This window comes from Dermochelys coriacea, chromosome 10, assembly GCF_009764565.3.
Source record: "Dermochelys coriacea isolate rDerCor1 chromosome 10, rDerCor1.pri.v4, whole genome shotgun sequence".
Taxonomy (NCBI): Eukaryota; Metazoa; Chordata; order Testudines; family Dermochelyidae; genus Dermochelys; species Dermochelys coriacea.
Genome location: NC_050077.1, coordinates 8,558,674 through 8,574,722, shown reverse-complemented (window position 1 = coordinate 8,574,722; position 16,049 = coordinate 8,558,674). Strand labels below are relative to the sequence as shown.

The 16,049-nt window shown below is 46.8% G+C and overlaps 1 protein-coding gene across 5 annotated transcripts in view; it reads left to right on the top strand.

Moving 5' to 3' along the window:
* Positions 1–301: 301 nt before the first annotated feature.
* The window catches only part of NATD1 (N-acetyltransferase domain containing 1), a 35,700-nt gene continuing 19,952 nt past the window's right edge, over positions 302–16,049 (top strand). The window contains exons 1-2 of one of the 5 annotated variants that reach the window (XM_038420782.1): positions 302–472; positions 818–1,113. In XM_038420782.1, the coding sequence (XP_038276710.1) occupies positions 1,017–1,113 (97 nt within the window). In that variant the 5' untranslated portion in view covers positions 302–472; positions 818–1,016. Of the gene's footprint in view, positions 473–651; positions 1,114–16,049 lie in introns of those variants that run through there. The other 4 variants (XM_043493722.1, XR_006274715.1, XM_038420780.2 and 1 more) reach the window with 4 other exon arrangements.

Genomic DNA, 16,049 nt, shown 5'->3' with positions numbered 1-16,049 from the left:
GATTGTATCCTGTAAGGTGGCCAAGACAAAGAACATGCTTTCTTTTAATATTTGTGAGCCTGTTCAACTCTGAAGACAAATTGCACAGGAACTTTGTCCTCAGTGCAGGAGCTTTGTTTTTTGTTTCTCGCTCTGGTTTTGCAAAACAGCGGCACTTACCTTGTTAATTAAAGTGAGCCCTGTGGCATCACTCATCATGCTTTCCCGACCCACCGAGGAAAATGTGTTCCTCGGAAACAGGTGCATTCCCTCAACTGCTTTCAAACGTGTGTTAAAAATCAGAAAAAGGCACTTCCATTCCCTAAGAAGAATGTCCACACGGGGCTTTACCCGGCTATAACGGGAGGGGTGTAATTGTACTGGCATAGCTGTGCCGGAACATTTCCCCGTGTAGGTAAGCGCACGGAAAGAAAGGAAGGAAATGATTTTGAGTTTCCATTGTGTCACAGAGCAGGGAAGCCTGGGATGCCAGGTGAGTTCAGCTGCCCCCTGAGGGCAACCAGCAGGCTCTATAATACTTTCGGAGGAGGGAATGAATCACTTGGGGTAGGGAGGAATGAATCATAAAATTACCCCCCACGCTTAAGGCAGCATGCTTCTTTCCCCTTCACTTCTATATATGGGGGGGGGGGAGAAGGTGCGGGAATGGGGGTGGGTTTCAAGGTGCCGTGTTCCTTTAAGAGTCGAATGGAATGTATCAAAACAAAAAGGCGGCTCGGGCATTGGCTGTGAGGTCAGCACGTGAGTTCACAGCTGATTTCCTGGCTTTTTTTTTTTTTTTTTTTCCTTCTCCCCCCTTCGTGTTGCCGTGTGTCAGTTTCAGCAGGCGCTCACCATGTCCCTCTCCCCGCCGGTCCTCGTCCTGTCCCTTCCCCCGGCTGACCAGGGAGAGAAGGAGCGAGTCCAGCCCTAGAAGAAATAACGACAGCTCTCTGTCCCCGTTTAACAAAAAAAACAACAAAAAAAACCAACCACCACCACCTACCCCAATTCCAAGAAACAGCCCACCCAGCAACATGGCACATGCCGCTCAGCTCAATATCCTGGAGCAGAACTGCCCCATCCAGGTGGAGCACGATCGCAAGAGGAGACAATTCACAGTGCGGCTGAATGGTAAGGTTCCGGCTGACCCTGGGATCTCACTTTTCTTTCTTCCCTTTCTCTCGCTGTCCTCCACCCTCACCCCCCACCCCACCGGTTTTCTATCTTTTGTTTGCAAGTAAAGCAAAGAGGCTGGTAACGAGAAGAGTGCCCTCTAGCTAAATCAGGGACTGGCTTTCCTCTCACAGCTAGGGAATTCTCTCTCCTTCCTTTTCCTAAATTATTTTACAGCAACATCGAGGGTGGTTATGCAACAGATTAGTTTTGGTGTCAACAAAGAGCCACTGAATCGCAAAGAGCTATAGAGGAGGTAAAGATACAAGGAACATGCCTCAATCTGTTCCCCTGCAAGCTCTTCTCTCAGTAACCTTCCATTCCTCTAGCCTGTCTTTGTTAACTTTCTGGTAAACTGCTGCTGTATCTGTTCCCCTCAGGTTGGTAGAGGAACACCTGTCCCTTAAGATCTATTTATAAACATTTTTAGCTGTGCAGGGCTGGTTACCTTGTCTGGCCTGAACAAGAACTCTGTGAATCTCCAAAGCTTGTCTCTTCCACCGACAGAAGTTGATCCAATAAAAGATAATATCTCACCACTTTGTCTCTATTTATAAATAGGCCACTAAGGTTGATACTACCCACTTCTTCCCTTTTCTGTTAACTGCCTTGATCACCAAGCCCTCCCTATATACTGACTAATCACATTTTTTTAAAAAATTTAAACTCCCCTCACTGACATATCTAACTAGCCCTGGATCTTGTGCTCAAAACCAACAGGAGCAGATAGCAGGTTGTTGGTTAAATTCCTTTTGTTTTTTAGATTGGTGATGGGAAGGCACAGAGTGGAAATAACAGACTTTCTGTAAATTACTCTGGGATGTGAAAGATTATCCACAGCATGCCGTTTTCAGGACGGGGAGATAATTTTGATAGGTGCTTACAAAACAACACTTTAAATCCAGATAGGAACTTCTTAGAGTGTGACTTCTCTGGCTTTGGTATGCTCTCAGTGAATTGCACATAATGAAAGTGGTAAGAAGCCAGGTTGCAGATTTAAAAAAAGAAGTAATTTCTGCCTTGGAGTGTAGAGTTGTAGGGGGAGGAAGAAAACTGTTAGGCCTTAATTTTGTAAACACTTATGCATATACTTAACTTGGTTGCTGTGAGCAGTTTCATTGATTGAGCGGGACTACTTGCGGTAGTCAAGTTAAGCACATGTGTAAGTATTTGCAGGATTAGGACCTCAGAGGCTACAAGCTGGCCTATAACATTCAGATAATAGACATTAAAGCTTGATGTGGCTAAATAAATTTGAAGTCCTTTCCAAGACCCCAATCCTAAAAGTACAGAGAGCTCTTGGCACGAGGCCAGGGGAGGGGCTGAATCTGTCCTGTTTTAGGCTCAAGCTGTGACCATTTAGCACAAGAGAAATCCTATTGAAATCAGTAGAACTACTTATGGGCATGTTTGCAAGAGCAGAGCCTGTTATAGTTAGTAATGCCACAACAATCTGGTTCTAATGGGGACCCTAGTAGCTATCCCTCTTGCTGCATTTGATTAGCTATAAGAATGAGAAATAAGAACCCAACAATATCTCCTGTTGTCAGGTAAAAATTGTTCTCAGCCAGTTTTAATGGTTAGTTCCAAATGTACAAAGATCCCAAAGGCTGTTTTGTTTTTGTTTTGTTTTTTTTTGTTTAGTTGAGCAAAATAGCCTGTCTTCTGGCTCTACAGAAATTGCAGGGTAGATTGCTTAAAAATGTTGATGGATAGTTCAGAAATTATATGTGCAGTAGGAGGCATTCTCAATAAAATAACAAGAATAGTCCTACATTTTATTCTAGTTTGTCCTTTTGTTTGTTTTTTAAACCACTAATTACAAGTGCCGTCTTCAGGCTCAGCAATGGGTGAGCAGGACCGGACGCTAAACGTTGCAAGCTGAGTATGGGGAGACAGAGAAACTGATCAAGCCAAGCAATCTCTTGGCATTGCAAGAGATCAAAATAAATCCATTGTGATGGGTTCCAACTTGAAATCTGTATGCAGAATCATAAATTGGTGCCATTATTTAAAACTTGTTTGAACAAGCAAAAAGTGAGGGGAAGGCTATGGGTAGCAGATTATTAGGGATTTAATTTCTCATCAGAGTACTCCAGATTAAAATCTCTGGCAGTCAGGTTGTTGGCAAGTGATTCTCAGCAGCTGGAAAAGGGGCTGGTGGAGAATACACTTCAAACAAACAGAAAACCACCTATTCAAAAATGTAATGTGGATAAGCTAATTTCAGTCTGACACAAAATGAGTCACTTCAGTAAGGGACTGATTTAACTCCTGTGAGGTCAATGAGAATCACTTCAGTGGGAGATGGATTAGGCCCCAATGGTCAGATTTTCAAGAGGTGGGTGTGCTGGCTGTCAGTGCTTCAGTGGTTGCAGCTGGGTATGGGGCATGTGAGACTCTGGCTCGGATTCTTTTGAAAACTTGGTCCTCCATGATTCCAAATGCAACATCTCAGCAATGGTATGGTGAGCTACCCATATTACTGTTAAGTACTTCTATGCCACCATTCATCTGCACAGCTCAAAACACTGCATAGAAATTTAGTAGTATTGGATCCATTCTACAGATGGGGAAATGGAAGTACAGAGAAATTAGGTGACTCACTCAAGGTCATATAATGAATTAGTGGCTGAGCTGGGAATAAAACCACAAACTTGTCCTAACCATTCAAATATGCTCCATATTTACTGCTCCAATGTCAATCAATCTATTTTTATTTTCACGTCATTATTAGCCATTGGTTTATAAAATCAAAACCTAGAATGCAGCCACAAGATAAATGTCTCTTATTAGGAGAATGTGGCTTGATGCTTGTTTCCAATAAATCCCTAGCAGTGAGAGACCTTCCATCTGTCCCATTTCTGCTGTGCTTACTCTCAGCGGCACTTTAATGCCCTTGTTTGAATTCTCCCTAACACAGTAAAACCTGCAAACATCGATGGATCTCCTGTGAGTTCGAAGGGGTACTCAGATCACAATGCTCTTGTCATATGCAACATGATGCAGGCATACCAACAATTCCCTGATCCCCTCACATACCATTTATGGACTTCAGGAGTCATTGCTAGTTCAAAAGCACCTAATGCTACTGCTGTGCTTGAAATACAGAAGCAACAATATGTAGGTTAAGAACATGTCAGTATCTATAGCTGTTCATGGTTCATCATTGTTTCCATCTGCTCCCTGTGCGTAAGCTGATGATGAAATTCTCGTCTCTCACATGAGGCATATTAATCATCTTACGGGGGAACCCTTAGCTTCCCCACGTTTCTCCAAAAAAAATTCTTTGCCATATATGGCTTATAAAATTCTGAATAAAAGCAGCTGTTTCATTTTAAAGCATTCCCATTCCTTCTTTGCCTCCCAAATGCTGAAGGGACCTAAAAGTGAAATTGGCTGTAAACAGACTTCACTGAGTTTCATTGAGCTAACAGGATTTTTAATCAGCTAAGGTTGTGTTAGAAACACAGGCGAAGAAAACTGTTTGCAATATGATTTTCTTTTTAAGCTGACTGAGCTCCTGTAACATACCACAGCCGTCCTCTCCAAATACTTAATCGTGAGGTAAATTCTCAACAGGAAACTGTTTTTTTTATAAAAAAAAAAAAAAAAAAAAAAGTGAGCCCCTCTGTTTTCTAAGCAAGTCCCTTTCAGTGGCAGTTGCATTGTCTCTGCTTAACACTGTATGCTGTGGTCTGTTTGTTTTCCCCGTAGTAACATTGCTAAGAAATCTGGTCTTGCTCTTGATAGAGTGCTCCCGGGATCAGACAGATGCAGTAGCTTCTCAGAGCAACTTGTGCCTCTTAATTCTGCCTTTCTCTTCTGCAGTAACTTCCTCTAACAGCTTTAATGATCCTCTTTGAACTCCCCAGCCAACAAAGTTTAGGAATAGTATCTCATCTGCATTTCCTCTCTGAGCTGAGAGCTGGGGAATGATCTAGTGAGGAGAAAATAAAACCATTCCCTGGGAGTGGCGTCTACCTATTTTTAAGGAACTGTGCCAGTTTACCGAAGTAGGAGTCAGATTGTCTGGATTTACGTCAGTGTAACTGAGATCAAAATTTGGCCCAAAGGCAGCAGCTCATGTCAGCCCTACCCTTCATTACATTGGGTGCATAGAATGCTCTGTTGTGGACTGGAACATGCAGAAGCAAATGGGAGGCAAGCAGCAGAGAACACCTGCCTTCAGTCTCATCTATCTAGTGTCTGGACATCTCCCACATCTTTAACATATCCCCTAGCACCCCTGGGAGGGAAGGAAGTATTAGTGTTCTCATTGCACAGACAGGGAACTTACACAGTGAGGCTAAATGACTTGCCTGAGGTCACGCAAGAAGCCTGTAGCAGAGCAGGGAAATGACCCCTGGTCTTCTGAGTCCCAGGCTAGCACCCTCCCTATTGGACCATCCTTCTTTCATGGCCTCATGCTCCTCACGAAAGTCTCAAGCAGTAGTAGCGACTAACACCCTAAAGCCTGAGAGCTGTTTGAAAGTGGAGAGGGTGAGGAGCTGGTGAGACAGCGCTCTTTTGTTACACACAAAATCCATTTTGGCCAGCTGTCTGTCAGCTCTGAGTAAATCCCAATTTTACGGACTGCCCGGAAACAGTGAAGTTAGCCCAATATCGTGATTTCTTTTTCCTACAGCGTGAAGGCAGAAGTGGGAATGTCCACTTCCCCCTCCCTGCTGTTGGGAAAATCACAGCCCTGGGCTAATATGGCCGCTGGTCGCAGGGGAAGGGGATTCTAACCACCTGGCACCAGCTGCTTCCTGTCTGGCTAGCCAGCGGGGAGACAGGGCCGGCACTGACAAGGTGAGGCAATTCGGAGCCCCAGCCTGGCCCACCCCACAGCAGCCGCTTGGAGCATGAGCGGGTGTGTGAAGGGGGCCCTCCCTGGGTGGGTGGATCAGGGTGTGTATGCGAAAGGGACCCTCCCCAGCAGGGTGTGGGGGGTTGGATCCTGGTCTCGCCCAGATCCTTGTGCTCCAAGTGGCAGATGCTAATCTCAGCTCCTGCGATGTCTTCCCCTAGGCCTGCTGGAAGCTGCTGCAGGGTGGTCTTGGGCTCCTAAATTCTGTGTGTTGTCAGTGCTGCCCCCCATCCCGTGCTGGCCAGACAGGAAGCAGCACCAGTAGCCTGGGCTAGAGCTGGGCCACACGGACAGTGCCGTGTGTAAGACACCCTCTACCTATCATACCACATACACTCTACTCCCTGGGCTGGGACCGTGGGACCGGCCTGTCACCTATCCACCCGTCTCTGGGACAGGACCAGCCCACTAACCCCCATGAGCAGCTGGGGCCTCAGCCAGGAGGAGGAAGCTGGGACGCCTGCTTCCATCTATCCGCTGTCGGAAAAGTCACAGCAGTTTGTGGGGCGGGGGGACTTGGTGGCTGTGCATCTCCCGTGAAATGCCAACACTTACCCATGAGGCTGCCCTGATGACTTTATTTTAATAACCCACGATTTACACAAGGCCTTATCATTAAGGGAAGTTGGAGCTGGATGGGCTTGTGATCTTAAGACCCAGAACAGATGCCGTGTGTTCTCCTCTTTGTGAGGAAAGGTTAGCTGCTAAGTGACCATATAATGTTTGACTCAATGAAACTCTTGTATAATAATAATAAAAAAAAAAAAGTCACATGTGCTGAATGCACTTACAGCCTGATTTTAAGAGGGGCCGAGCACCCATGACTCAGTGAGGACTGCAGCCGTTGAGCACCTCTGCAATCAGCTCGCTAGAGTGCTTAGTCTGTATTAGATCTACTGAAAACACAGAGCATTTCCTGACGGGCTGGGCTCGATTTGTTTCGTTTTGTAAGACAAGGAACTAAATTCAGAGGAGGTGTGTAAAGGAGCAACACCCGCAGTGTAGACAAAGCCTTAGATTCCAGTTCACTTGGTCAGACTCCCTTAGACCTACTGATACATCCGTGATTCACATAACAAGGAGCCAGAAAAAGCCGGGGGTGGGAGGGCTGCTATACACCTCGTTACATCATCCTCTTAGTTGCGTTTCTTGCTTTACTCCTCTCTTCTGACCCCTCAGCTGCTTAGTTGCACTGACTCAGACTCCCTTATGTTCAGAGGGCCAAATTCAGGAGGTAATGTGCAAAGGAAAGGAGTGTCTGCAAGTTGCACATGATCATGTTTATTGCAGTACTGCCTCGGGACCAGACAGGGTGGGGGCACCATTGAGTCGAGCGCTATACAAGCAGAGAAATGCCATTCCTGCCCCTGGAGAGTTTAGGGCTTGTCTACACTACCTGCTGGATTGGCGGGCAGCGATCAATCCAGCAGGGGAGTCAATTTATTGTGTCTAATACTCCCCTTACTCCAGGGAGAGAGACTGCAGGCTTCCTCCTTGCTGCCACCTACACTATTGCTGGCCTCCAGGCTTTATAGAATCCCCTGCCTATTCCCTCACAGCTGAGCTTCTTTCTAATCAAAGCTCTCCACACTGCCTAAATCTTCCTTGTTTGTCGCATAGTTGTGATTGGGCCTGCCTGGCCTAATTCCGCTCTCTCAGGGCTGATGTGGAGCGTAGCTGTCCTGGCAAAGTACCCATCATGTAAGCATGGCCTTCGAGTCCCCTCTGAACTCCTCTGTCCCCCTGTGCATCTGCCACCATTTCAGGCGATGAAAATAAATGCTTGAATTGTCTTGGTAGCAAGCTTAGGCACCTTGTTCTGACCTTACCCATTCCGGGTGATCGTTACTTTTCCATATTGTGGAGAGAGAGAGATTCCTGCTTTGGCATATATGTGTAAGAGAGGATCAAAGTGGACCTTGCGCAGATAGAGAAGTCAAGGATTCAACCTCTCAGCTGGCCAAGGGGGAAACTTAACTGTGAGCTGGGATGGCACCAAATAGACTCATACTTCATTTTTCAGTCACATTTGTTTGCAGCACACTCAACCCAAGAGTTTGTAACTGATCCCCAGTCTCCTACAGTGCTAGCAGAGCCCATTCAGAGGCAGGAGAGGTATGTGAAAATGACATTGTGGTGACTCAGCAGAGTTAGTTAATTTAACCAAAGATTCAGGTTCCATTTAATTTCTTAGTGAAAGTTCAAGAGTTCTGATTCTAAGTTCTGATTCTATCTTATCTGACAGGTTTCAGAGTAGCAGCCGTGTTAGTCTGTATTCGCAAAAAGAAAAGGAGTACTTGTGGCACCTTAGAGACTAACAAATTTATTAGAGCATAAGCTTTCGTGAGCTACAGCTCACTTCATCGGATGCATCCGATGAAGTGAGCTGTAGCTCACGAAAGCTTATGCTCTAATAAATTTGTTAGTCTCTAAGGTGCCACAAGTACTCCTTTTCTTTTTTATCTTATCTGAGTCATTCACCCCTATTGCACAGTGTAATTCACTTAAACCAGTGCCATGAAAGGAACAGAGCTTTTGAAATCCTGGTGAGTGTCTTTACCTGTGAAATCATGATGGCTCTTTGTTTTCTGTGTTCTAGACCTGTCCATTTCATATTGCTCTACCCACGTGTAGAATTCAGCAGCCGTTCCGTGTTTAGGTGCAAACTGCTGCAGAGCGCACAAACGCACTGTGTTATCTCCGAGGGATCTTACTTGTTTTTCTTTCTTGTGTGGGTATTCTCCATATACAGTGGAGGTTATTCTGAATGGAAGGGTTGCTATTTGTGTCTGAAGGGGAAAACCTCTCATTCAGAGAAATATATGCATGTATTTCTTCTCATGCAGTGAAATTCTTTCTGGGGGTACCTGACAAAGCAATAAACTCCCAGGATACTTGCACAAGACAGCAATGCAAGAGAAAACTGTCCTGATGCAAAGACTAGATCTGCTAAATACGCTTTCTTCATACTGAAAAAACGGAGTTGATAAAAGAACAGAACCTTTTGATCTGATAGCTAGTCAGTGAATGGCAGTTTGTCACGAACCTGCTCATCAGATTTCTGAGATACATGTTCTCCCTCTCTTCTGCCCCGCCTCTTGTCCCTTCTGTAACAGTTCAGCTCATGGAAGAAGCTGATCTCTCAACTCACTAAGTGCCTGACCACAGCTTGTGGGGATGGCTGAGAAGATAACGTTGCTAGAATCTGGGTTTTGTGATGGGAGGCCAAAGCCCTTGATTGTCTTGTTTGGAAAGTGTTGGTTTACCTGGCTGTAACTGAATATTACTGATGACTGATTGCAAAGGTGAGGTGCGTTCAGCTTGCCTGACTCAAGTTCAAGATTCATTAGCTCTGGAGATTGCTTCTCCCCCATTTGACTCCACCCTCCCTCTACATTGCAGCAAGGCCAGGAGCATGACGGAGTGGTGAAGGTGGCCCAGTCTCTTAGCTTTCCTCCATCCTGCAGGGACTGCTTTGACAGGGTGACTTCTTTTGGGACAAGGAGATGCTAACGTGGTGAGAACACACCTCTTTGCCTAGAGATTGTGCCCCTGTGCTCCTAGTTTGTCTTGAAATGAGACATGCTTCAGATGAAGGAGCCAGGATCCCCATAGCGGTGGAATTGCCTCCTCACCCCATCAGCTAGCCGTTTGTTTGTGCCCTGATGCAAGAGGGTTTATATCCCTGACATGGTCATCCTGCCTAATGTACCTGCTGATGTTGCACCTCTTCCTGCCCACTCTGCTTGGTTAATTTCCAATTTATCATCTCTGCCATAGGCTAGTTTCTGGAACCATTCAAAACTGACTGGAATGTGTGCTCGGGAAACTTGCCTGATAAGTTTCACTGGGGAGTTTAAAGGTCTTGGTCTTAGATAAAAAATTCCTGCCAGTGCCAGGAATGCACTGATTCAACATTAATGTTAAAGCAGCATTAGCACTAGTGGGAATCCTTTGTAAATTGTTCCTGATAGACTGTGCCTCTGTCAAGCAATAGCAACAGGGAGGGACCAGATGCTGAGGCTATGTCTTGCATGTAAAACATAGAGATATTTCATTACCCAATGCAAACTCAGTCAACCACCACGCCTGCATCCTAAAAAGCCCACTAGGGCAACTTACTTTTCTGCCACAACTTCCAAAGCTGATCTCTGGGCAGTTAATTGAATGGCTACCTTCCTCATTCCCAAAGTCAATGGGTTTCAAGCCATTCAGTTTCTCACAGGAAAAGCTTTACAACATGGCAATGAAAAGTCATCAGTCTCTTACTCAGCCAGGGTCACTGCTGCAGGGGAATCCTGGACTATGAATCACAGGAGTCTGACTGGAGGTGAGAGGGCTCTGGGAAGCTTTTGGCCATATAACTTCATCTTTTTGGGATGTGGCTGTTTGGGCTGGATGGGGAGGGAAATTTGGAGCCCTGGGAGATGGAAAACAAGAAAGAATCAAGAAAGAGAATCCAGACTCTGGCTAGAAATGTCTGTGCTTTGCCCCATTAGCTCAGAAAGGGCCCTGGATGGGAGCAGCACATGCTGGTGGTTGGTCTTTATAGACTGTTTGTATCTTCCATACTGGGGTGAGTTAGATAGTGGGCGCCCAGTGACCCTGTAAGCTAATGCAAAAGCTATTAAGGCAGTTGTTCTCAAGTTGTTCTTGCAGCCCATCTTGCTATGAATTGATGCATCTTTCCTGTGCCCCTCAACTGCCCTGCCCTGTACAGTCACCCTTCCCTCTCCTCATTGCCCACACAACTGAGTGAGGGAGGCAGAATGTTTCTCTCTTCTGTTCGCAAGTGTTCAGATCTCTTCCTCCTTTTGCTCCTCCCACCTGCTCAGGACAGAGTCTGGGGATGCTCATTTTTGGGCCCCATCAGGCTGGGCCGCACATGCTGTCCTGGCTCAGCTAAGTGCCATGGGAGCAGAGGAGAAGGCTGGGGCAGCAGGAGGCTGCAGACCTGTGTATATGAGCCGCTCCTAAGGCTTGCTGGGTTAGGAGCCACCACTGGGTGAGGGAGAGAAGAGGTGAGCAGCTTTGAAGGACGCATTTGGTGGGAGTGGCATGGGTCAGACTTGTTTTTACCATTCATTTGCTAGTCCTTTTTGTAACAAGCCAAATTCAGAACCCAGTCTAACTCGCTGGGATTTTGACTCTAAATTCTCAAGCACCATTTTTCTTCCTTTGCCAATCTGTAGATCTCAGTTTTCATCACTGAAAATATTTGATGGTCAGTTTGTGTGTGTACGGTGAAATCGACCTTTACCGATGGTGTGACCTTTACTGGACCTTTACCCTCCCAAACCTACCTAGGGGGTTAAGGGGATGTTCCCGGTAACCTTTAAATCTAACATTTCATCTCTGGTCTTCCTCCTAAATTAGCTCCTCTCCCAGGTCCAGTTCTCTGCAGGAACGCGCACTGTAGGGATATTTATTATATACATTGTAGGATATATAGCACTGTGGTAGCTATTTATAGTGCGTGTACAGTGGCAGCCTTTCATTCCTGACTGAGTTCAACAGGCCTGTTGTGCCAAAGTATCTCAAGACCCCGGGCTATGGGGCAGGCTCGGAGGTGTCCCATGCATTCCAGCTGGACTCCCCTCCTGGGTTTGCAGACAGCCAAGTTCCCCGGCAATAAAGCTGTAACAGCTGGAGCTGCCTTCCTGGGCTAAAGGAGGGGATGGATGCTGGAACCCGGCAAAGCCTCTGTCTCCCTGATTGGTTTGTGAATTCCCTGTTAAAGCAGAATTGTAACTTCCCTGGCTGCCATTCTATGTTCTTTGCAGTCTTGGGGGATCTTGCCTTTTTCTGATTTCTCTTCCCCATCCCCACCCACCCACCTTGACATCAGGAGGCTCTTCATGGGGTGTTGTGGCGTTAGTGAAGTTCCTATTCATTTTTTTCAGTCATGCAACTTATAAAACACCTCAGCGGTAAGGACAACTTTCTGGCTAGTCCTGTGTAGGGGGGCAGAAGGCCTTAAGTAGAGTCCTTGGGGCTGGATGAAGAAGAGATCCCCACGGTGATAAATCATTATTCGAGTGATGTTTCTGTGCAGAATATGAAGGAGCTGGCAGAAACTCCACTGGGAGTAGGAAGGCCTGCTGGTTAGGGCACTAGCCTGGGACTTGGAATTCCCTGCTTCACCAAAGGCTTCCTGTGTGAATCTTGGGACAGTCACATCATCTCCCCGTGCCTCAGTTTCCCTATCAGTACAATGGGGATAATAGCTCTACTCTGCCTCATAGGGGTGTTGTGAGGCTAAATACACTGAAAACTGTGAGATGCTCAGGTACTATAGTGACTGGGGGTTGGCAGATAGATTCTAGAGGTGGGTTACAAAGACCTTCATGTTGTCCCTGACAGGCTGATCCCCTCAGCATGTGGATAACATGACCTGCACCTTCTCACACCTGCCCATAGCTGCTGATCTTGATACACACCTTCCTTGTGGCAGTGCACTTCGTGAGTTACACTAGGTCAGCCTCTGTCAGGCACTGTGAGCCAAACTCGGAAGTGATGTGTGTTTGTCTAAGGCACAGGTTCTCAACCTGCCAGTTGTGACTTGAGGGGGCAGGGAGGGTTCATGACCTCTTTGCCCTTCCCATATTCCTGGATGGCAGGAAATGGGGAGTGTCTCAGTACAGAAGAGGTTGGGAACACTGTCAGGGAATCTCTGCTCGTGTGACATGCAAGCTGAAGGGGTGGAAGAAGGTGCTGTTCATATCATCTTAGACTGTCTCCTGAATTTGGCCTGGAAAGGGACTGTGAATTCAGAGTGTTTGAATAAATGCAAAGTAACAAAGGTGCAGAGATATTGGTCTCCTGCTGTCTGTGTGTCTCTCTCCCCTTCCCCTTCCCTCCTCCTCTTCCTCCTCTCATCCCCCTCACCATGTACTTCCTCATCAGTTAGCATTCCCGATTTGATCTCTTCCGGGTTTTAGCGCCTGAATGTACAAAAGTGTTAAGCAAAATCTTGGGATTGAAGGGAAAGCCCAGGTGAGACAATAACTGGCCTTCCAGGGCTGTCTGGCTGGCGATCCCTGGTATTCCCTGGACCACAGCAGCCTTTTGCTCCATCCCCCACCATGGCGCTGCCTGTCCTATTGTTTTCCCTGCTTGGAGGCTTCCTAGTATTGATACTGCCCAGAACAGCCCTCATTGTTCAGAGGGTGAGAGCAGGAGGCATTGCCCTGCTGGCTAAAGGGCTGGCAGAGCTTAGTTCAGGTTAGCCCACTCGTGCCAGTCACATGCTGATGGTGTTTTGTTCGTGGGCAAGTCTCTCAGGATGGTTGGCAAGGGATGTCTAATGCTTTCTAGTGTCTGGAACCCACTTCTCACTAGGGAACCCTAAACTCATCCGGCCTAACGTCTGCCTACCTTGCATGGCTTTATGCTCACCCACCGCAGGATGTCTCCTGATTGCTGATGTGGCATTCTCTGCCCTCTGATGAGCTGACCCATTATTCCATAGGATGAGGCCTTTCCCATGCCCAGATTGTGGGGGAAAGGCAGTTAATGTCTTCCCTGGTACTGCCTGCTGCAGTCCGTCCATTGAAATCCTGCCGCAGTGTCCTGCGGAACCTGCTACATCCAGTGGTTCCTGGGGTGAATTGGGTCTAGTGGACTTGGCACTTTGAGCAGCAGTGAAGCTAAGTTGCTGCCACCCTTTGGCAGCTGGTGCCAACCTTCTCCCCACTTCTGATACCCCTGTCAACCCCACCAGACTGAATGAACAGGAGCTACAGTTGCACCCTGGCAACACCCAATCCGTGTGCAAACTGGAGCTACTTTCCTCTGGGTCTGCTGGGATCTGCCCCATTAGGTGCTGCCCCAGCTTACACTGAAGACTTTGGGAGTTTTCTAGGAGTGTCTGTGAGAGCTGGTTTAAACCCTAAGTTCGTCACCTTGCTTTCACTGCTGCATAAGGGCCTGTTTTGATCATAAGCTGTTGGTGTGGTGGGTGGCAAGCAACAGGGGTTGGGGCTTGTGCTGTAGATCTGCATGGTCTAGGGGGCTGGAGATTGGTTCCTCTGAAGCCTGAATAGTCGTGGGTTTTATGCAAGTTAATCTCCACGCTTCCTGAAGAGAACAGAAACCAGGGACATACTCTGTTCACGTCACTTTGTGCCTTCCCTAAACTGGGGTAGAAAGGTTTATTCTCTACTCCATCAGCTATGTAATCTGCATTGCAACCAGAAGAGCACACGTAATCAGCCCATGTGATGGTCCATCCTCTGTCCAAGGCTCCTTTGTGGAGAAGAGACCCTTGCACGCTCTGATCAAACACCATAAGTGCAGCATTAAATCCTCCCCAAGACAGATACTCTCGGGCTCACTAACACATGGGATCGCTGGTGAGAGAGCCCCTTGCAGATGGCCAGTTATTCAGGCTGGCTGAACTTCGTGGTGTGTTGGGGTCCAGTCGCTTCAGCTGGTGCCTCATGAATGCCTCCTTTCTTTCCATCGTGGAGTCGGGAAGGGGCTTCTGTCATAACCTCTCAGAATCATTTTTCATTTCATTCTGTAGTGTCCAGGATGGGGGCTTTTTCAGCAACTCTCCTCCTGCTGCTCTCGGCACGGGTACAGTGCCGCTACTTCTGACAGTGGTGGGAGGGTTGTGAAGACCAGGTGTGGGTGTCTTGTTATCACCCTCTCCTCTGAATTCTTGCAAAGGAGATTGTCCATTCCTCTCCTGCCTCTGGAGCTCTAGCACTGCCCTGCAGCGGCCGGCACAGGTACCATCAGTCTGGGAGTGCCGTGACTGGAACAAAGGAGGTGCCTGGATTCTAATACTGGCTGAGCCCCTGAGTCGCTGTGTGACTTCAGGAAAGTCACCTGACCTCTCTCTGCCTCATCCAGGCAGCTGAAATCTCATGTATGTTTAAAAAAACGGCGGGAGAAAGAGAGAGGAGAAAAAAGGGGGAAGAAAAGGCAGGAACCTCACTGAAAACCAGATGCTGCATTGGAGATAAATTGAAGAAAAATCCTGTCTCATTTCCCAGCGTTGTCACTGGCATTTCCATTCTATGTAAAGCTTTCATTTCAACAACTGAGACCTCTCTGTAAGTCTCTCTCCCAAGAGACTGGGGAGAGGAGATAGGTAATGGCAGACTGGCAAGATGCATGTGCTTATTGCTGTGGGTGGAATGAATATGGAAAAATCATCTCTTCGATGTTTCTTTCCATCTGAAAAATGCAGTTCATGTTCTGGCCTGTGGCTGTGTCAGATTCAGTCACACAGGGAACACATGGCAATAATAATAACCAATTCATGCATCTCCCCACCTCCTTGTGCTACGCGCAAGAAGCGGGGTTAGTGCAATGTTAAGGTTGCAAAGTGGAAATGGCACACGCACAAAAAGATAAGAATGATAAAAGAGAAGGCCTCAACAGCTATGTGAATGGGATTGTATTGTACACTCCAATTTGGTATCTTTATGCTATATGTTTAACGACACAGGTGGTGACGCTGCAAAGGGGCATAAGCATGTGTCCTGCTGATTTCAATGGGACTCTGTGAAGGACAAACCGTACAGCTGCTGGGCATAGCCATTGCTGGATCAGGGCCTTATGCAGTACCATATTAATCTACCATAAGCGTTTGGGCCTTGATTAAACAAAGACCTGAAGCATGTGTTTAAATTCCATTGACTTTAATGGAGCTTGAGATTTTTCTGCTGACTCAAGAAAATGTGAAATTACAAGCTGGGCTGGTAGTTCTGCCTATTGTTAAGGTTGCTTGACACTTCCCATTATAAGACTGTTGTCAATTGCTTATAACTTTGCCAAACTTTAACCATTTGGGCTGAAACTTTCCATGTTGGGTTTTTGCCTCTGGAAGAATTTAAATAAATAAATACATTAAAATCAGCCAAAACGGCTCTGCCTTTTCCAAGAATGAGGCTAGGGGAAAACGCGTTGCTTTGCCATCTAAAAAGAATTCTGGCAACCTTTGCTTTGAAAAGCTGTAATGTCTCCATGCCATTGAAAAGCGCCTTGAAATTTGGTAGCAGGGTGGTCT